Below are 18678 nucleotides of genomic sequence, written 5' to 3'. Positions count from 1 at the left end.
GGGCTAGAAAGCAAGTTTTACCTCATTCTTCTCTTAATACACTTATCTTCATCATACCTTACAAGATAAGAGTGGATGAAGGAAGAGAAAAAATGTACAAGTTCATATACAACAATCATATTTTATAGCGCTTCACTGAAAAACCACCAAGAAAACCACATAACCCAAATTCTGGCAAAACACTGTACTTTCTAAAGGTGGGATTTTTCTTGCCCATAGGTGGTATGTATGTTTCTTGCCCATATGAAGCCAAAAGGTGAGTTGTATTTTTCTGTTTCTCCCCAAGTTTGCAGCAGAAGGGAAGCTATGAACTGAACACTGCTCTTCTCCCTGGGGTATGGGAATAGCCACTCACAGATTCCTTGAATGCACACAGCCACTAAATCTTCTTATTACAATATCTTGACAAGCTTGCCACCAATGGGTGCAATTGTCATCTTTCCAGGTCTGTCTTTTTCAGCAAAATCATGATCTCTCATCTGGCTGCTGATGACGTGAAGTAGGCATTACCCTAAAACTCTTTAAGTACTAAAGTTTATTTGGTATTTACTGCTGAAATGAGTAAACCTTTGGTCTGAGAGGTGAATGGACTTTTTGAACATTTTTTAAGTTTACGGGGAAGAAAAAATGTCTGCAACACATATGTGTGTACTGCCACAGTCCAATAGTAAAACACAGCAAGGAGACAGAAACTCTCTGAGGTTAGATAGAAACAGTAACGTTTCTATCAAAGGTAACCATAAGAAACTAAAATGTTTACAGGAATCTGAATTGTTAGGAATGTTAGAACATTAGGACAACTCTTTGTCAGTTGACAAACAGCCTCTGCTCCACATTCTTATCATCAGTCCACCTCTAAAGAAGTTACAGCAGCAAATGAACCTGAGTGAAAGTCTCTATGACCCCCGATTTTGCAACTGTAATTTACTGTTTTCTCAACTGCTATTGCCAGACCTGAGCTTCCCACCTGCTCCATGGAATTACACCACCAGCTTGACAAAGGAAATTGCTTTACAACTACTATGAAACAGGTGTGAAAACTCCTGCCTGGGTTGAGGAGATCTATGACAACTTCAAAAGCTGTCACTGACCAGTCATAATGAAAATACAATCATACTAGCAAACTACCTTCTAGAACAGGCTATTCAAAACCTGGGACATTTGCTACAGAAGATAGTTAAAAAAAATTCCTGAACAGAACATATTTTTAATAACGACTACATGAAAACCATGATTTTTTCAGTCATGCTTTCAGTTTTGGTATACCACTTCTTTTTGTTGTTTTCAGGTCTGAAAAAAAGTCAGTTAAGGTGAGTAATGCCAATCAACTTCCTACTATTTTTTAACAGATATTTTCCTTTAGAAATGACTGCATTTAAAAAACCTCTTCACATTAGCAGCAAAAACTAAGAAACTGTCTTTCAGCAGTTGTGAATTTAGCCACAAGAATTGACAAGGCAAGGACCAGCAAACCTACAGAATTTCACTGGTCTTCTATTGAATAGGCTATCTTTTAATTAGCATTTCTGCTAAAAGCTCTGCATGACTGAAACTTTAAAACACTTCCACTTAAATAGAGGTAAAAGTTATGAAAAAATATGGCATAGATGATACCTCAGAAAAGGCCAAACAATTTTCCCATGCCCCTAAAGTAAAGTAAATGTTTAATGTGTTTTGTGTTTCCATTACACTGTGGTCTCCTGCCACTGAGTTTGACAAAGAAATGTTTGAGGAACAACACATAATCATTTTTAAGAAGATCAGGAAAGTGCTTTTTGTTTTTCTTACAGTCTTTAACACTATTATCAGTTTGTGGAAATAGTTTCCATTAAGACAAGTACATGCTACCGTAAATCACTTACTTGACAATACTGTCTGGTATATGCACATATTCCATTGGAATCATCTCACGAAGCTCTGCCAGCGTGTTGACGTACTGTATCTTACTGCTGAACTTAGAGCTGAAACACAGGAAAAAAGGCATTAATTAATTGACTTTGTCCCCCAATCTTTTATGACATGCTAAAACCAAATGAAGAAATGTATTAAATGTAATAATTAATTAAGTATTTGGATATTCATATTTCAATTACAGACTGGAGTGGTCAAACGGAGCGGACTGTTAATGATTAATGACTCAGACAATCCATCTGCCACAGCTAAATAAGGCTGGTAAGAGGCAAGTCCTGTGAGTTGGGATAACACTTTTTATCACGCCAGTCCTCTCTAACATAATGGCTCAGGTGTGAAAACTTCCCTGTGGGGAAGAACCAGGACTTTCACACAGAGCCTGAAGGTATTCATCCCTGACATAACTGGTGGAACATAAACGATTCAGTTTCATTGATGTAAGAGGCAGCTCTAACATCTTAGAAGGAAAGGTAACTGGCCATTCCCACCTGAACTTGAGTGACTACAAATGCAATGGACTCTTATGTTTTGTGGGCTTCCCTCACTCAGTGAAGACAGTGACCATAACTTTGACAAGACTGGAAATCTCACAACCAAGAAGACTAGAAAAAGAGGACCAAGGAGATGCCATCAGGACCATGGAGTGATGACTTTTTTTTCTACTTAGTTTGTCTGTGTTTATCATGCTCTTTCTCCTCTCCTCCCACCCACTCTATTTCTTTCTATCTCTCCCTCACATTTACTGCTAAATAAAAGTCTGTGCTATTGACTTCAGCATATGGCCTTGTTTGAACCTTAACTCAGAGCCATCTCTCTAATAATTTTAATAACCATATCTTATCGCAGTTTAGCTGATCCTGAGCCTACCTGAATCACATTATTAAGTCAACGTCATAAATTGTAATGCCTACATTTTAGACACTGTGATTAGTTTTACAGTCAGAAGAAGATGTGTAAAAATTTGGAAAAGATTCAAATCCCTTAGAGACTACTTACATATAAAAAAAGAAATGGAAAGCATTACTTGACATGGGTATAATCACAAAGACAGTTATCAAGAGATTGTGATGACTTAGCATTTCTATTTTACACCAGTTCTAAATCAAACACAATAAAAACTGAATTTCACAATTTATTCCGAAGAGCACAGATCTGATTGTGTCTATTCTTGCTGCAGTGCCTTTCTATGACAAAATATTGTGTTTATTTCAGCTGTGCTATATGATTTATTTATTGTGTTCGTAAACCAATCAGTTGGAAAAAAGACCAAATTGTTCAGAAAACACACTCAAAACACAAGGCTATTTACTTGTCTAACCTAAGTTATTTTAAAAGTGTGGGATTATGAGAAATCTTTCCCATTTGGCTTATAAAGCAATTTTTCACATTGAGTTCTGGTTGTATTTAGATTGTCTTATAATCAATAAGAGTGGCAAGCTCATATTGACCATGTATGTTAAGTGTAGGTCTTGAAAAACATTCTATTCTTTCTATTTACTGCTGACCTGCAGGTACAGCCAGACAACATGAAGCCTTTGAAACAGCTCTGAGCAGAAGGTTACTGCCCCTCCCCTCAACAGATGTATCTTCCCAATAATGCTAAGTGAGAAAACTGAAACAGTAATACATGAAGGTGCTATAAACAGTTGTTTAAGCTTATTCATTGTAATTTGTTTCTGCCCCAATTAGCATCACTAGGCACACACACTGGATCAGAGTGGTGACACTTTAGAGGCAAGACTCACCCACGACTGTCCAGTCACAGCCAAAGCACAGTAACATAGAGATTCTTAGCATTTTATCCAAATTGTTAATCATAGCCTGCAGCATCAGCATCTCCATCTATAGGAACCTGGCAAACTACAAGCCAATCATAAGCTTCTAAAGGTGGTGGGAAGGGATTAAAAAATCTTTCAATGGGTAATTTTTCTTCCTGAGGGTTCTTCTGGGCCCACTAATTCCACTACGGTGACTGATTTCTATTTCCTTCATGTGGGAGTCAGTGTACGGGCACCCCAGATACAGTTTCTTTCAGACTTTAGGGAAAGCATGCTGCCAATAGTGGTAAGTTTCCATCATTTAAATATTTCCATCAAATGCCAAGGATGTTTCATACACTCTTGAAAAACCCCTTTGAAATCTAATTTCTTACCTAACACAGCTCAAATAATTTTTGGCATGAATAATGTATAGGGTTCTAAAAGAGTATCTAAGATCTATATCCGCTACCCCCCTTTAATTCTGTATATTCAGACAATCGTTTGTCAGTCAAGATGGGTATACTGAATTATCTTGCCAGATTTTTAGGCAGAAAAAAGATAAAGCTGAGATAGAATTGAGGCAGTGAACTGAGGCACACTCTCAGTGACTTGACTGCCCCTTACCATTTTGTTGTCTTTCAGGTTTTTGATTTCTACTGTTTAGCTCCACATCTCAGCTGATATACAATTAAAATTATGTTGCTTGCCGTTAGCTATCTCTCTGAAATCTCTGCTTGCCTTGTGGCACATTAATTTCTCACTCTAAAATTCCCACTGTGCTTGTCACGGGCTCAGGGAACAGCTGAGGGCTAGCAAACTAAGCTATAGTCATTGGCTTTCAATCCAATCGAGTTTTTATCTCCTTACCTCCTGAAGAAAGGGAAGGGAACTCATAGTGTTCTTCTGTCCTTGGAAAGGGTCCAAATATCTCATGTCATCCTCCACAAAAGTCACACTAGCCATGTGTCCTGCCCACCTTTTTCAGCTTCTATTTGCCCTTCACTTTCTTCTTGCACCAAGACTGTCTACCTGGCTGAGCTGATCTCTAGTGTGTCTAGTTCTGCACTGCTAATCTGCTTTGCCAGACTATTTAGAGTGAACATTTTCTCCTGTTTTGCAATGAAAAACCTCTAATCACTGCTGCTTAATATGGCTACTTTGAACAAATGACTAATGAATTGAAACTGACATTACTTTTTTAAAAGACCAAACTGTCATTTCTGGGAGGAAATAGGATGGTAACAGAAATACCTCAGGTAACAAATGCAACTCAGCAAATCCTCGTAACTACTGTTGATATGGCAGTTACGTACTGTTTCCTTTTACTCTGGTATTCTGAACAGTAACTTTCAGCTTGGTCTTTAAGACACCACATCTAGAAAGGAGCCCCGTTGTGACATTCTGCCTGCTGCACTTTGGCAGCAATGGGACAACTCATGTGCTTCCTCAACCCCATGTCACTCTATCAGGACAGAGCACCCTGGGACTGTGATCTCCACAGGAGATCTCTCCAGTGTCTTCACCTGCAGACTGTGAGCAGAACTCCCCGAGATCTGTCATAACTCAAATCATTCTCTGTGTGGTTTTGTAGCTGAAGGTTCTTCTCTTGCCTGAAGCAACTCTTTTTCACACCTGCCAGTTTGCCCTCCCTCACCGCATACATACCTATCTTCTGCACTAAGTGTGAGGTCTTTGAAGTTCATAATTTTTTAAAAAAATTGTTTTATTAATCAAACCATTGTTTTTGACAGCATTAAACATTTTTGAAGCCAAATGCATTCAACACCTCAGGGTGCAGGCAGTTTCTCTTGTATGAGCTATGAGCAGCAATGATATTTTAAAAAGACAGAACCGCAGCCTAATCTTGTTCCATAGCCAGGATTTTTAAAATAAGGTGATTATAATTACATGCAGTCCCCTTTTCTATATGCCTTTTATCTGGACTCTGAACAAAGACTATTTCAAGGAACTGAATTCTCAGTACATACACATACAGGTTTAGAAAACTATGCCTATGACTTCTGCAAATAGATACTCATATGGATCACTTTTTTTCCCCTATTCACCTTTGGAAAGTGAAATTCAACTTCCAAAATCCCAACGTGAGCTATAAAATGAGCTTTATCCAGTGAAAGACTAACAGCCACGTTTGATGATGTAGGGTGCTTATGTGTTCTCAATGACATAGGAAATCACAGGTATTTACTACATACCTTATAAAAGGTCGTGTTACAGCCAGAATTGTCCTGATAAACCATGATGGATGAACAATTATAAATGACTTCAAATTCTTCCGTAATCTAAATAACAAAAGCAATAGTTAGAAAAACAAAAAAACCCCACACAAGATAAAGAAACATCAAATACAGTAAACTCTGGCATACAGGAGAGTTACAGAAATGGACACTGTTTAAAATACTGGCTGTGGATCAGACAGGAAAACACCACTTACCGTCGATCAATCATCTGATAGCATTTTTTCATCCAACCCAATCCAGGCATCCTTCTTCTTGGTGTTGCTCCATTCAAGTAGACAATCATATAGTCTTCAGCTACCATCAGCTCTAAGGTACTGATTACATATCTGATGAAAGTACAGATGTCAGTGAGCATAGTCTGTACACTATCTGATTAAGTCCAAACTAAATGAGGCCACTAGGAATAAATTAAGGCAGAACACTTTATGACAATACAGACTTTCCCTTTAAACAAAAGCAAACAGCACTGATCACAGTGGTACCTGTAGATATACAGCTAGAAAACCACAGTCTTACCTGAGTCTTCAAAAATATGTGGCTTCCTTACAATAACAGAGTTTCGTAGTGAGTTTTCAAGTATCACTGGTGAATTTGTTTTTTCTTAAAAAGTAATTAGATCAGGAGATTTTGCAAGGGAGAACATGGCATCATGTGAAGTCCTAGGAACTTCTGGAATTAACTCTTGAGAAACTTCTATTCACTATTTAATCACCAAGTTTGTTCAATACAATAATAAAAGGTGTCAGAAGATACTTTTTTATACTTCCTGTGATCCTTACACTCCTGCTATCAGTCAGTGACTGCAAAATACAAATACTTTGACAGTCAAGCCCAAGAAAATCTGTCCATCAACCTGACATCTGATGGAACAGAGCACTCCAGGACATCACTTCATTCTGCCTGCAAAATACTCCCAACACCCATTATCAGACAGTGCTCTTGGGGCGAAATGCATTCTACTTAGAAGAGCACACTACTCATTCAAATAAGATGGTTTTAAATTCTTGTTTGGAACTATCTATGCACATGATCCACTCAGAAGTCCCTACCTCATTAGGGAGCCGATCATCACAGGAATGTTCAAATTGTTCTTTCCACTATCCAGCCTCAAGGCATGCCAATGTAAAAACCAGAATGCAAAACCACAAGTCACACCTTAAAAACCTGAATGCCTGAGCTCACTCACTACAAAAGACAGCTCTATCCCTAAGCATAATGGCCCCTTTCAGAGTTGTATGGGAATGCCTCACAATCTAATCTGACCCTTAAATTCCTTAGGATGCAGTATCTTTAGAAGAATTGTAGGAAATCTAGTTCTCACCGAGAGTGGTACTTTACCTGGGTATAAAGTAGGCAACATTAACTAGACCAGTTCCATGCATTTGGTAAACCCCATCCAAATCACTACCCCCTCAATGCATTCCACTGCTCATTCTTACCTTGCAGCTGTGCATTCCCTGCTTTTGCCTCACATCTGTGAAGGCTGATTTCTAACAGTGATATAAGAAAGCAAGGGATTGCATGGACATTCTGATGCATAAAGCTTCACTTAATAGCTACTTCAGCAAAGCTACTATTTGACAGGTTTTAAGATTAGCCCTTCCCACAGGGCAGAACCTCTACTGCTTTAAAGGCATTTAACACTGAAACGTACAAGTTTGTAGGTACAGGTGTGTAAGTATGTATTAAAATAGTGTAAGATTTTCAGTTGTGGAACACACAGTCTAAAATGGGCAAGTTATTGACAAAAATATCAAATTATACCTATAGAATTATTTCTTATTATTTTACAATAATGGCAATTTCTTAATTATTTGAAAAGATGGACAGTATTTTTCTCATTGACTAGAACAACTGAATCACACAGAAAGCAAAGTGCTGGTTTTGTTTTCAAAATGTAGTTTTTCAAATTGAGATTATTTTAAAAAATTTTCATCTGTGGAATGGCTTTAATCTGACTTCGAGGCAGCCACAAATTAAACAGTAGATTTTTTAAATGTGGTTCTGCATTAGCTACAAAAACTGCTGTAGAAGCTGTTTCAAGCATTTTCACACAAATTCAGCCCTTCAAAGACAATTTTACAGAATTAGTCAATATAAAAAAATAGGAAGAAGATAATTGGAAATGTGAAAGAAATTCAGATGGGAAAGGAGCTATTGAGGACAATTGTTAATCAGAAGCTAGAGGTAGTTTATATGCTGCCAGAAACATGCTGTATAAAAAAAGAGATTCAGTGGTTGGCAGGTCTCTCCAGATTCCTATGTAATTCAATAGTAAAGAATTACCAAATATTTAAAAATATCAGTTACTGTATATTTAGCAAACTGTTGTACTCCCTCTATTTCCATGCAGACCTAGAATGGAAAGAAAGTTTTCTTGTAGAGAGCCAATTGTCTACAAGCCTTAAACTAAGCTGCAAGTTCACAGCCAACATGAGAGTTCATTTATACTGCTACTCCAGAAAAAGGGACTTAAAAAATTGACTTCAGCAATATCCTTATTTCCTAGCCATGTGGAAAAGGCTCTTAAGGCTTTCTCTGCAAAGTTAATTTATCACCAGCTCTATCTGACAAGGGTCTTGGGTGAAGACAAAGAACAACTATTGAATGTCAGTCATGGTACAGTCAGCTTTGTTCCTTTCTTATCAGGTTAAAACCACTGAAGTAATTCCTTCCTCTCTTCTAAATCACTGGGTATTGCGTGTATCAGTTACTGTAGATGACACTGAGTTCTTAAAGGCTCTACCAGGCAAATGATACCAGTTGTTCTGACCAGAAACTAAAACATTGAGTCTTGATTTTCACACATAGAGACAAGTGTTAAAGGCACTGGCTGCCAACAAGTGCATCTTCACAGGCTGGAATATTAAGGAGACCTGGGTCTGTGCTCTCAGTGCCTTGTAAGCTGCAAATGCCAAAGGCCAGGTCTCCCACTGGCTTTAGAAAAATACTTACTGCGTTTTAGCACAGAAAATATTGGAATGATTGATTTTTTAACAGCTGTAAGTGGAAGTAGCTGAAGGCACTTCAGGAGAGAATTGCCTTCAAAATTGTGGACTGCCAAACCACTTGCTATTAGGAATAATTTTCCTGTACTAGATTTGGGGTTATGTGGCCAATTTGTGTCCTGCCCAACTGGTCCCTGCCACTTCTAGCCGAATCAGAAGTAGCTGGAGTCAGGAAGCATAGTTAGAGATGCATGTGTCAGCAATTGCTATTTATTCTGCTTTTAAAAAGCAAGTGTCAAAAAAAGCCCAGTAACTCCTAAACCAAAGACAGTGAAACACTGTAAAGACTGTAGCCCCAGCAAGGTGAAGATATTGCACCTCTTGGCTTTAGAGAGATACTGACAGTCAGATTTGGTCCTGACAAATATACCTTAATTTGGGAAGGTGAGTAGGTAAAGGATACCAAAATCCACTGAGCAGTTTATCTAAAACTGCCATTTTCCTTGTCACTCCCCTTCTAACGGCCAAAATTACCTCTTAAGGAAAGACAGGTTACCTCTCACTGCATAATTCTGATCACTAACTCAAAAGACTTTGTCACACTGCTCACATATCACTCACAGGAAAAGATTTTCCATGACATAGTTGTAATCAGTTCGACTGCTGTCTGGCAAGAAGCATGCCGCGAACACAATGATAGCATTCAGACCATCACCATAGTATCCTGTGGAAAAAAAATGAAAACGCATTTTTATCTTTGTCAAAGCCTTTTAACAGGATTTTTTTAAAATCCTGTAATAAAGCTACTATGTCTACTGCTGAAGCATCCCAGAATGCTTCATACCGAAAGCCTGAAATATATGAACTATCATAAAATGATAAAGAAGTTGGATGGTCAGCTAAGCTGAATCCTCAAAAACCACATATAGCACAACTACTAGTAAAGTTTTTATAGTGACCAGCAAAAAAGCTTTTTAAGGCTTCTACTTCTGGTTCATTGCAGCTCTATAGCAACCATGTACTGAATGCTCACCTCAGAGTGAGTAACAAGGGGCTAAAGAAAATATCCTACATTTGTTGTCCTGCATTGTTTGAATTATGTTCAGCAAAGTCTTGCAGTCCAATCCAATATTGGCCTGTGCAGCTCCAAATGGCTTTAGACCATTACAATTATGACTGCACTCCACTATTCCTTAAAAACTCCTGGGGAGCAGTTAAATACTTTGCTGCAAGTTTTGTTTAAATTACTTTTCAACCTTCAATACTCCAGTTGTCCAATACTGGCATTCTCTGGGCTGCGTCACTGCCTAATGATAGCTATTAATCTTCAAAGCTGCAGCACTACCATTCCAGGGCCCAGCACAGTTGTTTATTATCCAAAAGAGTATGTTTCCTTTTCGTGATGGATTAATATTGGTTAATCTTCTCCACAACCCTTTGCAGCTGCTATGGATTTTCTGTATTTATCATGAATAGTAAATAAAAAATATTCCTGCATTTCAGTTGAAAGTTTTGCTTAAAGGATACATGCAATAAGGAGGGAATTTGTAAAGATGCTGTAGGAATGTCTGTAGGTAGATAGCACTAGCAATGCAGAGACAGAAGACAGATATACTGAGAGAACACGCAAAAACCTTTTGAGTCTAGAAAAAACAGACACTAATGGAGAGACGATAATATTTTTGAAGGAGACTTCAATTCCCCTCAGGAACATGTTTTCATGACAAAAATTAAAGGTTAATACTAATACTTAATCTTTGCAAAAGGAGATTCTAAGACTTTTACAGTGCTTTCTGGATACTAGAGAGCAATATCGAAGCCTAACTAAAGTGCTTATGGAACTCAAGTCCTGTTTTCAGCACATATTATTATTCGGCTAGATTATTTGGAATTGTGCTGGTTTTGGCTGGCAGAGAGTTAGTTTTCTTCACAGTGGCAAGTATGGGGCTGTAGTTTTGATTAGCACTGAAATCAGATGGCTGATTATATAGAGATGTTTTTGTTATTGCTGTTCAATGTTCACAAAGCATCAAGGCTTTTTCTGCTTTTCATTCTGCTCTCCACCACACAGACAGCAGGCTGAGGATCCACAAGAACTTGGAAGGGGAAGGGGACACTGCCAAGACAGCTGACTGCAACTGACTACAGGGATATTTCAGAACATATGGCATTGTGCTCAGGAGAGGAAGAAGGAGGAGGTAGGAGGGGACATTTGGAGTAATGGCCTTTAACTTCTCAAGTGTTTTGTGTGATGAGGACCTGCTCTCCTGGAGATGGCTGAATACCTGCCTGTCTTTGGGAAGGAGTGAATGAATTTCTGGTTTTGCTTTGCTTGTGTGCACAGGTTTTGCTTTATGTATTAAATTGTCCTTATCTCAACCCAGACTTTACTCGTTCTTACTCTTCTGATTCACTATGTAGGAGTGAGTGACTGACTGTGTGGGGCTTGGCTGCCAGCTGGGTTTCAACAACAACAAGAAAAAGTATTTCTCTCCCCCTCCGGTTTACAAATAGGAAAATAGGGAGGACATTTCTTTCCTTCCGTAAATTTAATAACATTTTAAAAGACTTTGTAATAAAGCAATCTGTCCAGCTGGCAGGCACAGGAATTTGGCAGTAAGAGCACATTATGGCAGGTGCATCCACTAAATTACACAGCACAGTTTGCAGTTCATGGAAAGCAAAACAATTATGTGCAGATGCTAACTAGCAACACACAGAAGAAAAATCCACAGATAAATCTAAGCCACTTTTTCTCACACATGCTTGAAGAGAAGGAATGTTCACCCTAGGGACAAGTGTATTTTAATTCATCACTAAAAGCCAATAAAAGCCATTTGCCTAAAATCTCAGTTAGCCTAAGCAAAGAAAAAGATCTCTAAAAAATTTCTCCATTAGCATATACTGCAGACAGTCTCAAACCTAGGCTGCCAAATCTACTCTCCCCTTTCCTATTTTGTAGCTACCACCTAGATTCTGTGTTTGCTGTTATCTGTCATTTGGTAGGGAGGCATGTTCAGTAGATCTTTGAATCATCAAGAAACCGTTGAATTGACTTCCAATTGACTAATTTTAGTCAGAAACTATTATTCTTGAGATTAAAGAAAAGACTCCTGGCCCTCTAAACACTCCACTCAAGTATTGCCAAAGGGAACTTCATAAGGAAGGGGCCTTGCTGCCATAATGTAGAAACTGTTCAAGTTGTCCGAAGTTTTCCACATTAGATGCAACAATGTGATTTGGTTTCCTTGTCTTCAATCTGCCACTTTATAAATGCAGAATTTAATCCAGTCCTTAACTTACATTGATTTGCCTAGATATCAGGAAAAATTTCCAGTTTAACCAGCAGCAGGCTGAAACTTATTGTTAGATAAGTTGTTTTTTATGATGACTTAATGCTATTGACTAATAGCAAAACACCCTTTCAAAAGTTAAAAGAAACCCTAAATGCTCTTTATCTTACATTTGAGTGATCTAACAAAACACCAGACATGTAAAATTTGAATTCATATTATTTCATATAGAGAGGTCAGCTGAATTACCTACTCTCCCATTAAACACTGATTTTTCACAAAAGCTGATATAAACATAAACTTCAACATCTACTAGGAAATATACAAGTTTTTCCTGCAAATGCATATCGACTAGTCTACAGCACACAAAAATATATAAATAAACAACATTAGCAAGGCCCAAAAATATTTTGTTTGTTTGTTTCATAAATTAAGCCATCTGGGTATGTTGGCTAAATTGTGTCTGAAGTGTCATCACATTCATAAAACTTTGATGGTAATGTTGTAGTAGAAAAATACTTGTTTGGAGGTCTAAACATCTTTATTAATTCTGATTAAACCTTCTGTACACTGGCCACTATGAATACTTGTAGGCTAGCATTTAGCTGCTTTTAATGTAAAAATTAACAATAATTTATTTATGTAATTTTACCAGACAAAGGCTCAACACTGAAAACATTTTAACTTAGTATCTTTAACTAATGCTGCAGATCAACAAGACTGTGACAAAAGCATCCCCATATAAACTCATAAATCTTACCTCTGAGATGCTATGCTGCCTGTCTCAGTTTTTGCAGGAGCAATACAATTCATCTTAACCTAATACCTTCCTTAACAGATAGCAAAGAGTGTCCCCCAGAAATACAGAATCTAAAGATAATCCAAATCTGAGACACCAAGGAAAAGGCACTTAGAGTAATACTTATAAATTTGAATTAATTTATACATAAGTGTACTAGTAACACTGAAACTATAAATTCTCTGAGGAAGCTGGGAAGCAGATAAGGAAATGAGAAAATATAGCAAGCACATGGGGCCATTTTCCTACTTTAAATGTTGTCTTTGATATACTATTTGATAGTTATTAACAAATTATGTAATAAGTCCCACAAACCAGTTCCTGGTGAAATGCTGCTGACAACTACAAATGGCAGAAAAATAGTATAAGGTGAGTAGCCATATGAATGGAAGCCCCAGGGAAAAGGATCTTTTATCTTTTGCCACTCTACTTGTTTAGATCTGTGCAATCACATGCATCATTCAGCAAATCACAGAGTGTTATACTTCCTTACATGAAAGGTTTTGTCAAAACTCACCAAATAAAGTTTTCAAAATTTTATTTTGCTGTAGGTCAAAAGCTTTTTTCCTTGTCCCAGACAGTTTTACCCTGCAATGACCAGATTGTTCCTGACACATATATGCCAGTATGCTGATTCCAAAATAGTTTTGAATTTAAAATTCTTATTAGTCATTGCCACATTGAATTTAAAGCCTGGCTGGTTTCAGCCAAAGCTGAAAAATAAATTTTCTCTCCCCTTGTCAATATGATAATGGAACAAAAATAAACATAAATCATGATCAATAAAGCATGAATTTTTTACGTCAATTTAAAAAATGCTTACAGCTGCTCCTACCTCCATGTGAAATGACCTTTTTGTATGGTTCAATGACTTTCATATCAATTCTCTGCTCTTGTTCTCCAATAACCACCGTTCTCCACAACCTGTTGTCCTCTCGCTCCTCTTCAGCAGAGTACTCAGGGATTGATTCAGACTCCTCCTGGGAAGCATCCTTAGCAGCAGTCTGCTCTTCTGAAAAGGAGAACTGTATATATTACCTCTTCCTGTTAAAGCTCTAAATATTTTTGCTGCTACATACATTTGAGATGGATGACTGAAATTGACTAGATTTTTACCATACTGATATAAATAAGAGCAGAATGACATATATTTGAAGTAAACTCTTCTTTCTAAAACATTATTCTGTCTCTGCAGTCATAAGAACAGAATTTGAATTGCAAGTCAGTAAGTGAGATAACAGTAAACAGAGTGATAATGACATAGACAAGAGTCATTCTATTTGAAAATACTAACAAGATCTATGAGAATTAAGAATAAACTCAAAGGAGCAATTTTAATTGACAAGAACTAAAGAACACAATGTTCCACAGCTGCCCTCAAACCTTTCTATGTGTTGGGTTATCTACAGATGTGCCTCTCTGATTAAGGCTTCTTCTTGAACCACTAATACAAATCAAAGTATATTGATCCTCAAAACACACTAGTTTATCATAAGAATTAAAAAAGTTACTTATGAAATCAGGAATATGATAGTATACTGTATGTATACCACATATATTTACATAGAAGCTACAGGCACATATACATACATGTACCAAACTATTACTTTGTAAAACTGAATTATCCTATAAATCCTACCAATAATTTGATGAAATTATCTGTAAAGATCTGTTACAAACACCAAGTATCTCTAAGCCCACAAAAAAAGCTTCTAAAAAAGACAGGTTGAGCACATATTTATTGGAACAATAGGACTAACAAAGTCTCAATTTCTACCATTGCCTGTCTTGTATTTTCTGTCCCTAAACCAAAGTATAACTACAGAATTATACTGGCAGAAGGTGCCCCTCTCTGATGTGGATTGTCTCATGTGCAATGAAATCTGAGCCTTTAAACAATTCTGTACTTTACCTAGTTTCTGCCTGATGGAATCCTGAAAGAAAGTGAAAGAAAGGAGGAATATTTCACCTCTTTCCTCACTGTCTAAGTAGCTAATGAGTTAAAAACCTAGACATAAATAAAATTGTATTAATGGTGGAAACAGGGATGGAAAATCAAGAAATATATATATGTGCAATATAATGTGACCATGTAAGCCTTTTTTTCCTTAAAAACTCGAAATGAGTTTGAGGAGATCTAAGGTTGGAAAAAAGGACAGTCTGACAAAACGTGTTTTTTTTTCCAGTATAGTACTTCCAACTGGTTTAACAGTTGCTGCTCAGCAAATTATACACTGATGAATTGAAGAATACATTCATGCCTTTCTCAGGGCACAATCCTCATGATGTTTAATAACACCATTCAGCTTTGAAATACCACATACTCTGTGACACTGGGAACAAGCTTACAAAATGCATAACCCCACTACCTCCAAACCCAGGTATCTGAATGCAATTGTTTATGTTGTCAGTTTTACAAAGGTACTGTTGGTAGCAATATGAAAATTACATGCATACAGTCAAGATAGGCAAACTTTGAGAGGCCATTGCAGGGTAGCCCATTCCTGTAAGGGTCTCCAAGGACACTATTATGCAGCTCAGGTACATTTAGAATAGACAGATGGGATTATCAACACAGCCTACAAAGACTGTCTGGTCAGCTGATTCCTTCAGAAGTACAAAGAACATTACTGAGGTAGAGAAGTGTAGCTGGCGGAACAAACTTTGATAAAAAGAGGCTGGAAAAGAGGCTGGGCTATGTACATGGCTGACCAATGTTGAAATTGTATTTGGGGTTTGATTTTTTAAAAAATTACTAAAACCCTGATAAAACTTACAATGTTGAAATTGGATACATGAATTATATTTTAATAGAAATGGTACTAGATTGCCTCTTCCTGATTAAGTAGCTCTCCTTTACTGCCTGGACTGTTGATTTTGCAGAGAAAGATGCACCAGTGTGAAATTCAGAAAGGAAATAAATACCTGCAGAAAAAATAGTAACTATTCGTACTTTATAAATATGCTGCTTGGAGAAAAGGCCTTCACAGATACTGATATATGGTTTTCAGAAACTACATTTTTATGTAATCTAAATAAATAATAATAAAAAGCTCATTTCAGAAACTAGCATGGCTTGTAAAGGGAATGTTGGAATGTATGGTATTAGTGACTAAAAAGCCCCACCCCATGAAACTGATGATCAACCAACCTCTGAAGAAGTCAGGTGCTAGTTCAAGACAAATACTTTAGTACTTCTGCTCTCATCTTTCATGCATATTGCAGTTGTGATAATTGTTCTTCACCATTCATTAGAAAAAGTGGGTCTCAGTATTAACTTATAATACAGAGATATTTTTCAGTGATGAGGTGAACTCCTGAACCATGGTAACAGTCTTGCTTTCCTCAGCTGTCTTTTGTAGTTCAAAGGGACCTTCAACAGTCTGATCATGACAAAAGTCACTGTTCTTTCTGGTCTGTGTTTTTCTTAGTATTTACTTTTCTGGGTTTGGCAGCAGTTAGAAACACTGAACTGTGGGAGATTGCTGGTAACATCGTGATGAGTGCATACCAGCTAACAGCAGAGGACAGGAGTACAAAGATAACAAAGGCTATTTACCATGCAAATAAGCCAGTCTGCACTGGTTCTTATAACTATCATCTTAGCTATCAGATTAACATTTACATACAGCCAACTTCTTTTATTGCTGACTTATTTAATTAAAATGTTGGGAGGTTTTTTCTTGGTCTTTTCTATTATTTTCATGGCTCATCTCAGAGGATGATATTTTTACTATTAACTATCTAAAATAAAACTACAGAACCATATACATGTCACCAACACCAGAGGGACGCTGAGCTCTTCACTTAAGCATTTGGGGAAATTTGTCTAACTTTAAGAATCATCACATTTAGAAAGCAGAAAATGGGAGGAAATGCCATCAATACAACTGCTACAAATATTACTGGAGTTGAATTTAACTACTTGAGGGTTTAAAGGAAACATCTGTTCTACTGCAGACAAGAGACATTTTCTCTCACATGGTGGTCACTACAGAGAAAGCATGTCAGAGTGTGTGTGTGTTAGTTTTAACCTTCACTATGAAATCTTCTAACTATCAAGCAACTCATCACCACACTCTGCATCTACCCATAAGGAAATCAGCCTCCTCATCAGAAGTAACGTTACAGATGCTAATGCATGATTGAGTACTCTTTGGCAATATCATTTAAAATAATGCAACTGTTCTTGTATGCTCCAGCAACCTCACTAGCATTAGGGAAAATAAATGCATGGGAAAATTCAGTTTGAATGGATCAATTTTTAAAGTTTCTTTCTGCTCTCAGCTGTAAAATGTTTACACTTGTTTCCCCCTCAAATAGCTTGTGATCTGTTTGTGTTTACATCGGTAATTACAGTTCTTACATGATTATGTTTTATAAGGTACTAGCAAGGAACAGGAAACACCCTATTTTGAACATTCATGAAACTAAGTGAACAGAGTAAAACTTCTACGTCATATTTCTCCAAGAAAAAAACATTAATACATGAAGAAAAATGAAGTTTCCATTGCACACTTCAGGGTACATCTGTATTGTACAACTAGCCCTGCTTAGAAAGGACATTAAAATTAGTGGAACAAGGAATTCTGCTCTTCCATCATCACCTGAGCTAGCTTTATTATGCTATCCACAGACCTTCCATACCTCAGCTTTCCAACCATGGGAATAAAAAGCAGAGCTTTCTTCCTAACAAAAGACCTCTCAGCACATTATGTCTACCTCACTTGTATGCTGCAAGATCTTTGGTGCAGCCAACATATTTTGCACAAAGTTATATTCCTAAATATGAGCAACATAACTGTACTCTAGAGCTGGCCAGAGCTGCAAGAAACTGCAGTTAGCTACAGCTAGCTACAGCATTATCCACAGCAACAGTTAGCTGCTCTCTCCTTCTTGAACAATTGTTTTCAGACAAGTCCCATGGTACTGGACAAAGACAGGACTTGGAATTTCATTCTCCCTAGGTAGCTGCTCTTTATTAATTCAGCTGAACTATTTCTTTCTGCACTCTGAATAAACAGAAGGAAAATACTTTACACAAGAGGAATAAAAAAATTAGCAGACAGTAAAAATACCTGGATGCCTAGCATTGATGAACCCTACATTTACAATCTAGAATATTACCTTGTCCAGCGTATTCAAAAGAGTCAGCTTCATCAGGAGTGTCAAGGTCATCTACATTAATGTCAATTTCATCAGGTGTATCCAAATTATCATCAGACAATATAGACCCTTCACTCTGATCCAATGACAGATTGATGTTTGGAGCAGTGAGCTTTATCCTTCTGGGTTGGGAACCATTAAGATCAAGTGAATTGGGAGGTTCTGAATAAAAGGGAAAAAAAAAAGAGAGAAAAAGATCTGTGTCTAGTCCACATAGAATTAATCTCCCAGGTATTTGAAAACTACCTTTAAACACCCTGGGACAGATCAATTCTAGTAACACCATGACATTTAAGACCATCTAAAACAAAACACAAATATTAGCATTAATGTTTTATGAAATGAAACAAAAATCTACAGGAGCAGCAAATGTAGTTCAGAGCTCTTAAATTATGGCTACCTCACTTGTAGATTCATTTTTTTGCAATCATCAAACAAAAATAAGGTTTTGAACATGCTCTGACCCACAATATTTAAGAATTTAAAGGGCAAATCCAAATCAGGTGAGTTATGAATCAAGACATTACTGAGTCCTGGGAAAAT

At 37.2% G+C, this 18678-nt stretch overlaps 1 protein-coding gene across 9 annotated transcripts in view; it reads right to left on the bottom strand.

The window, feature by feature from the left end:
• Window positions 1-18678, bottom strand: part of PRUNE2 (prune homolog 2 with BCH domain) — a 130848-nt gene that overhangs the window by 7099 nt on the left and 105071 nt on the right. For 6 of the 9 annotated variants that reach the window (XR_005629919.1, XM_039729851.1, XM_039729850.1 and 3 more), the window contains 6 exons: window positions 18097-18297; window positions 13805-13981; window positions 9499-9601; window positions 6124-6255; window positions 5885-5971; window positions 1863-1961 (listed from right to left, as the gene is read on the bottom strand). Coding sequence is in view for 8 of the 9 variants with exons in the window: in XM_039729851.1 (XP_039585785.1) it covers window positions 1863-1961; window positions 5885-5971; window positions 6124-6255; window positions 9499-9601; window positions 13805-13981; window positions 18097-18297 (799 nt within the window). In the remaining variant the exon portion in view is untranslated. Of the gene's footprint in view, window positions 1-21; window positions 58-1862; window positions 1962-5884; window positions 5972-6123; window positions 6256-9498; window positions 9602-13804; window positions 13982-18096; window positions 18298-18678 lie in introns of all 9 variants that reach the window. The other 3 variants (XM_039729856.1, XM_039729849.1, XM_039729852.1) reach the window with 1 other exon arrangement.

The sequence above is a fragment of the Passer montanus genome, unplaced genomic scaffold (genome assembly GCF_014805655.1).
Source record: "Passer montanus isolate IOZ18808 unplaced genomic scaffold, ASM1480565v1 scaffold7, whole genome shotgun sequence".
Classification (NCBI taxonomy): domain Eukaryota; kingdom Metazoa; phylum Chordata; class Aves; order Passeriformes; family Passeridae; genus Passer; species Passer montanus.
The sequence above is the reverse complement of the archived record's forward strand: the minus strand, read 5'-3'. Positions and strand labels throughout refer to the sequence as shown.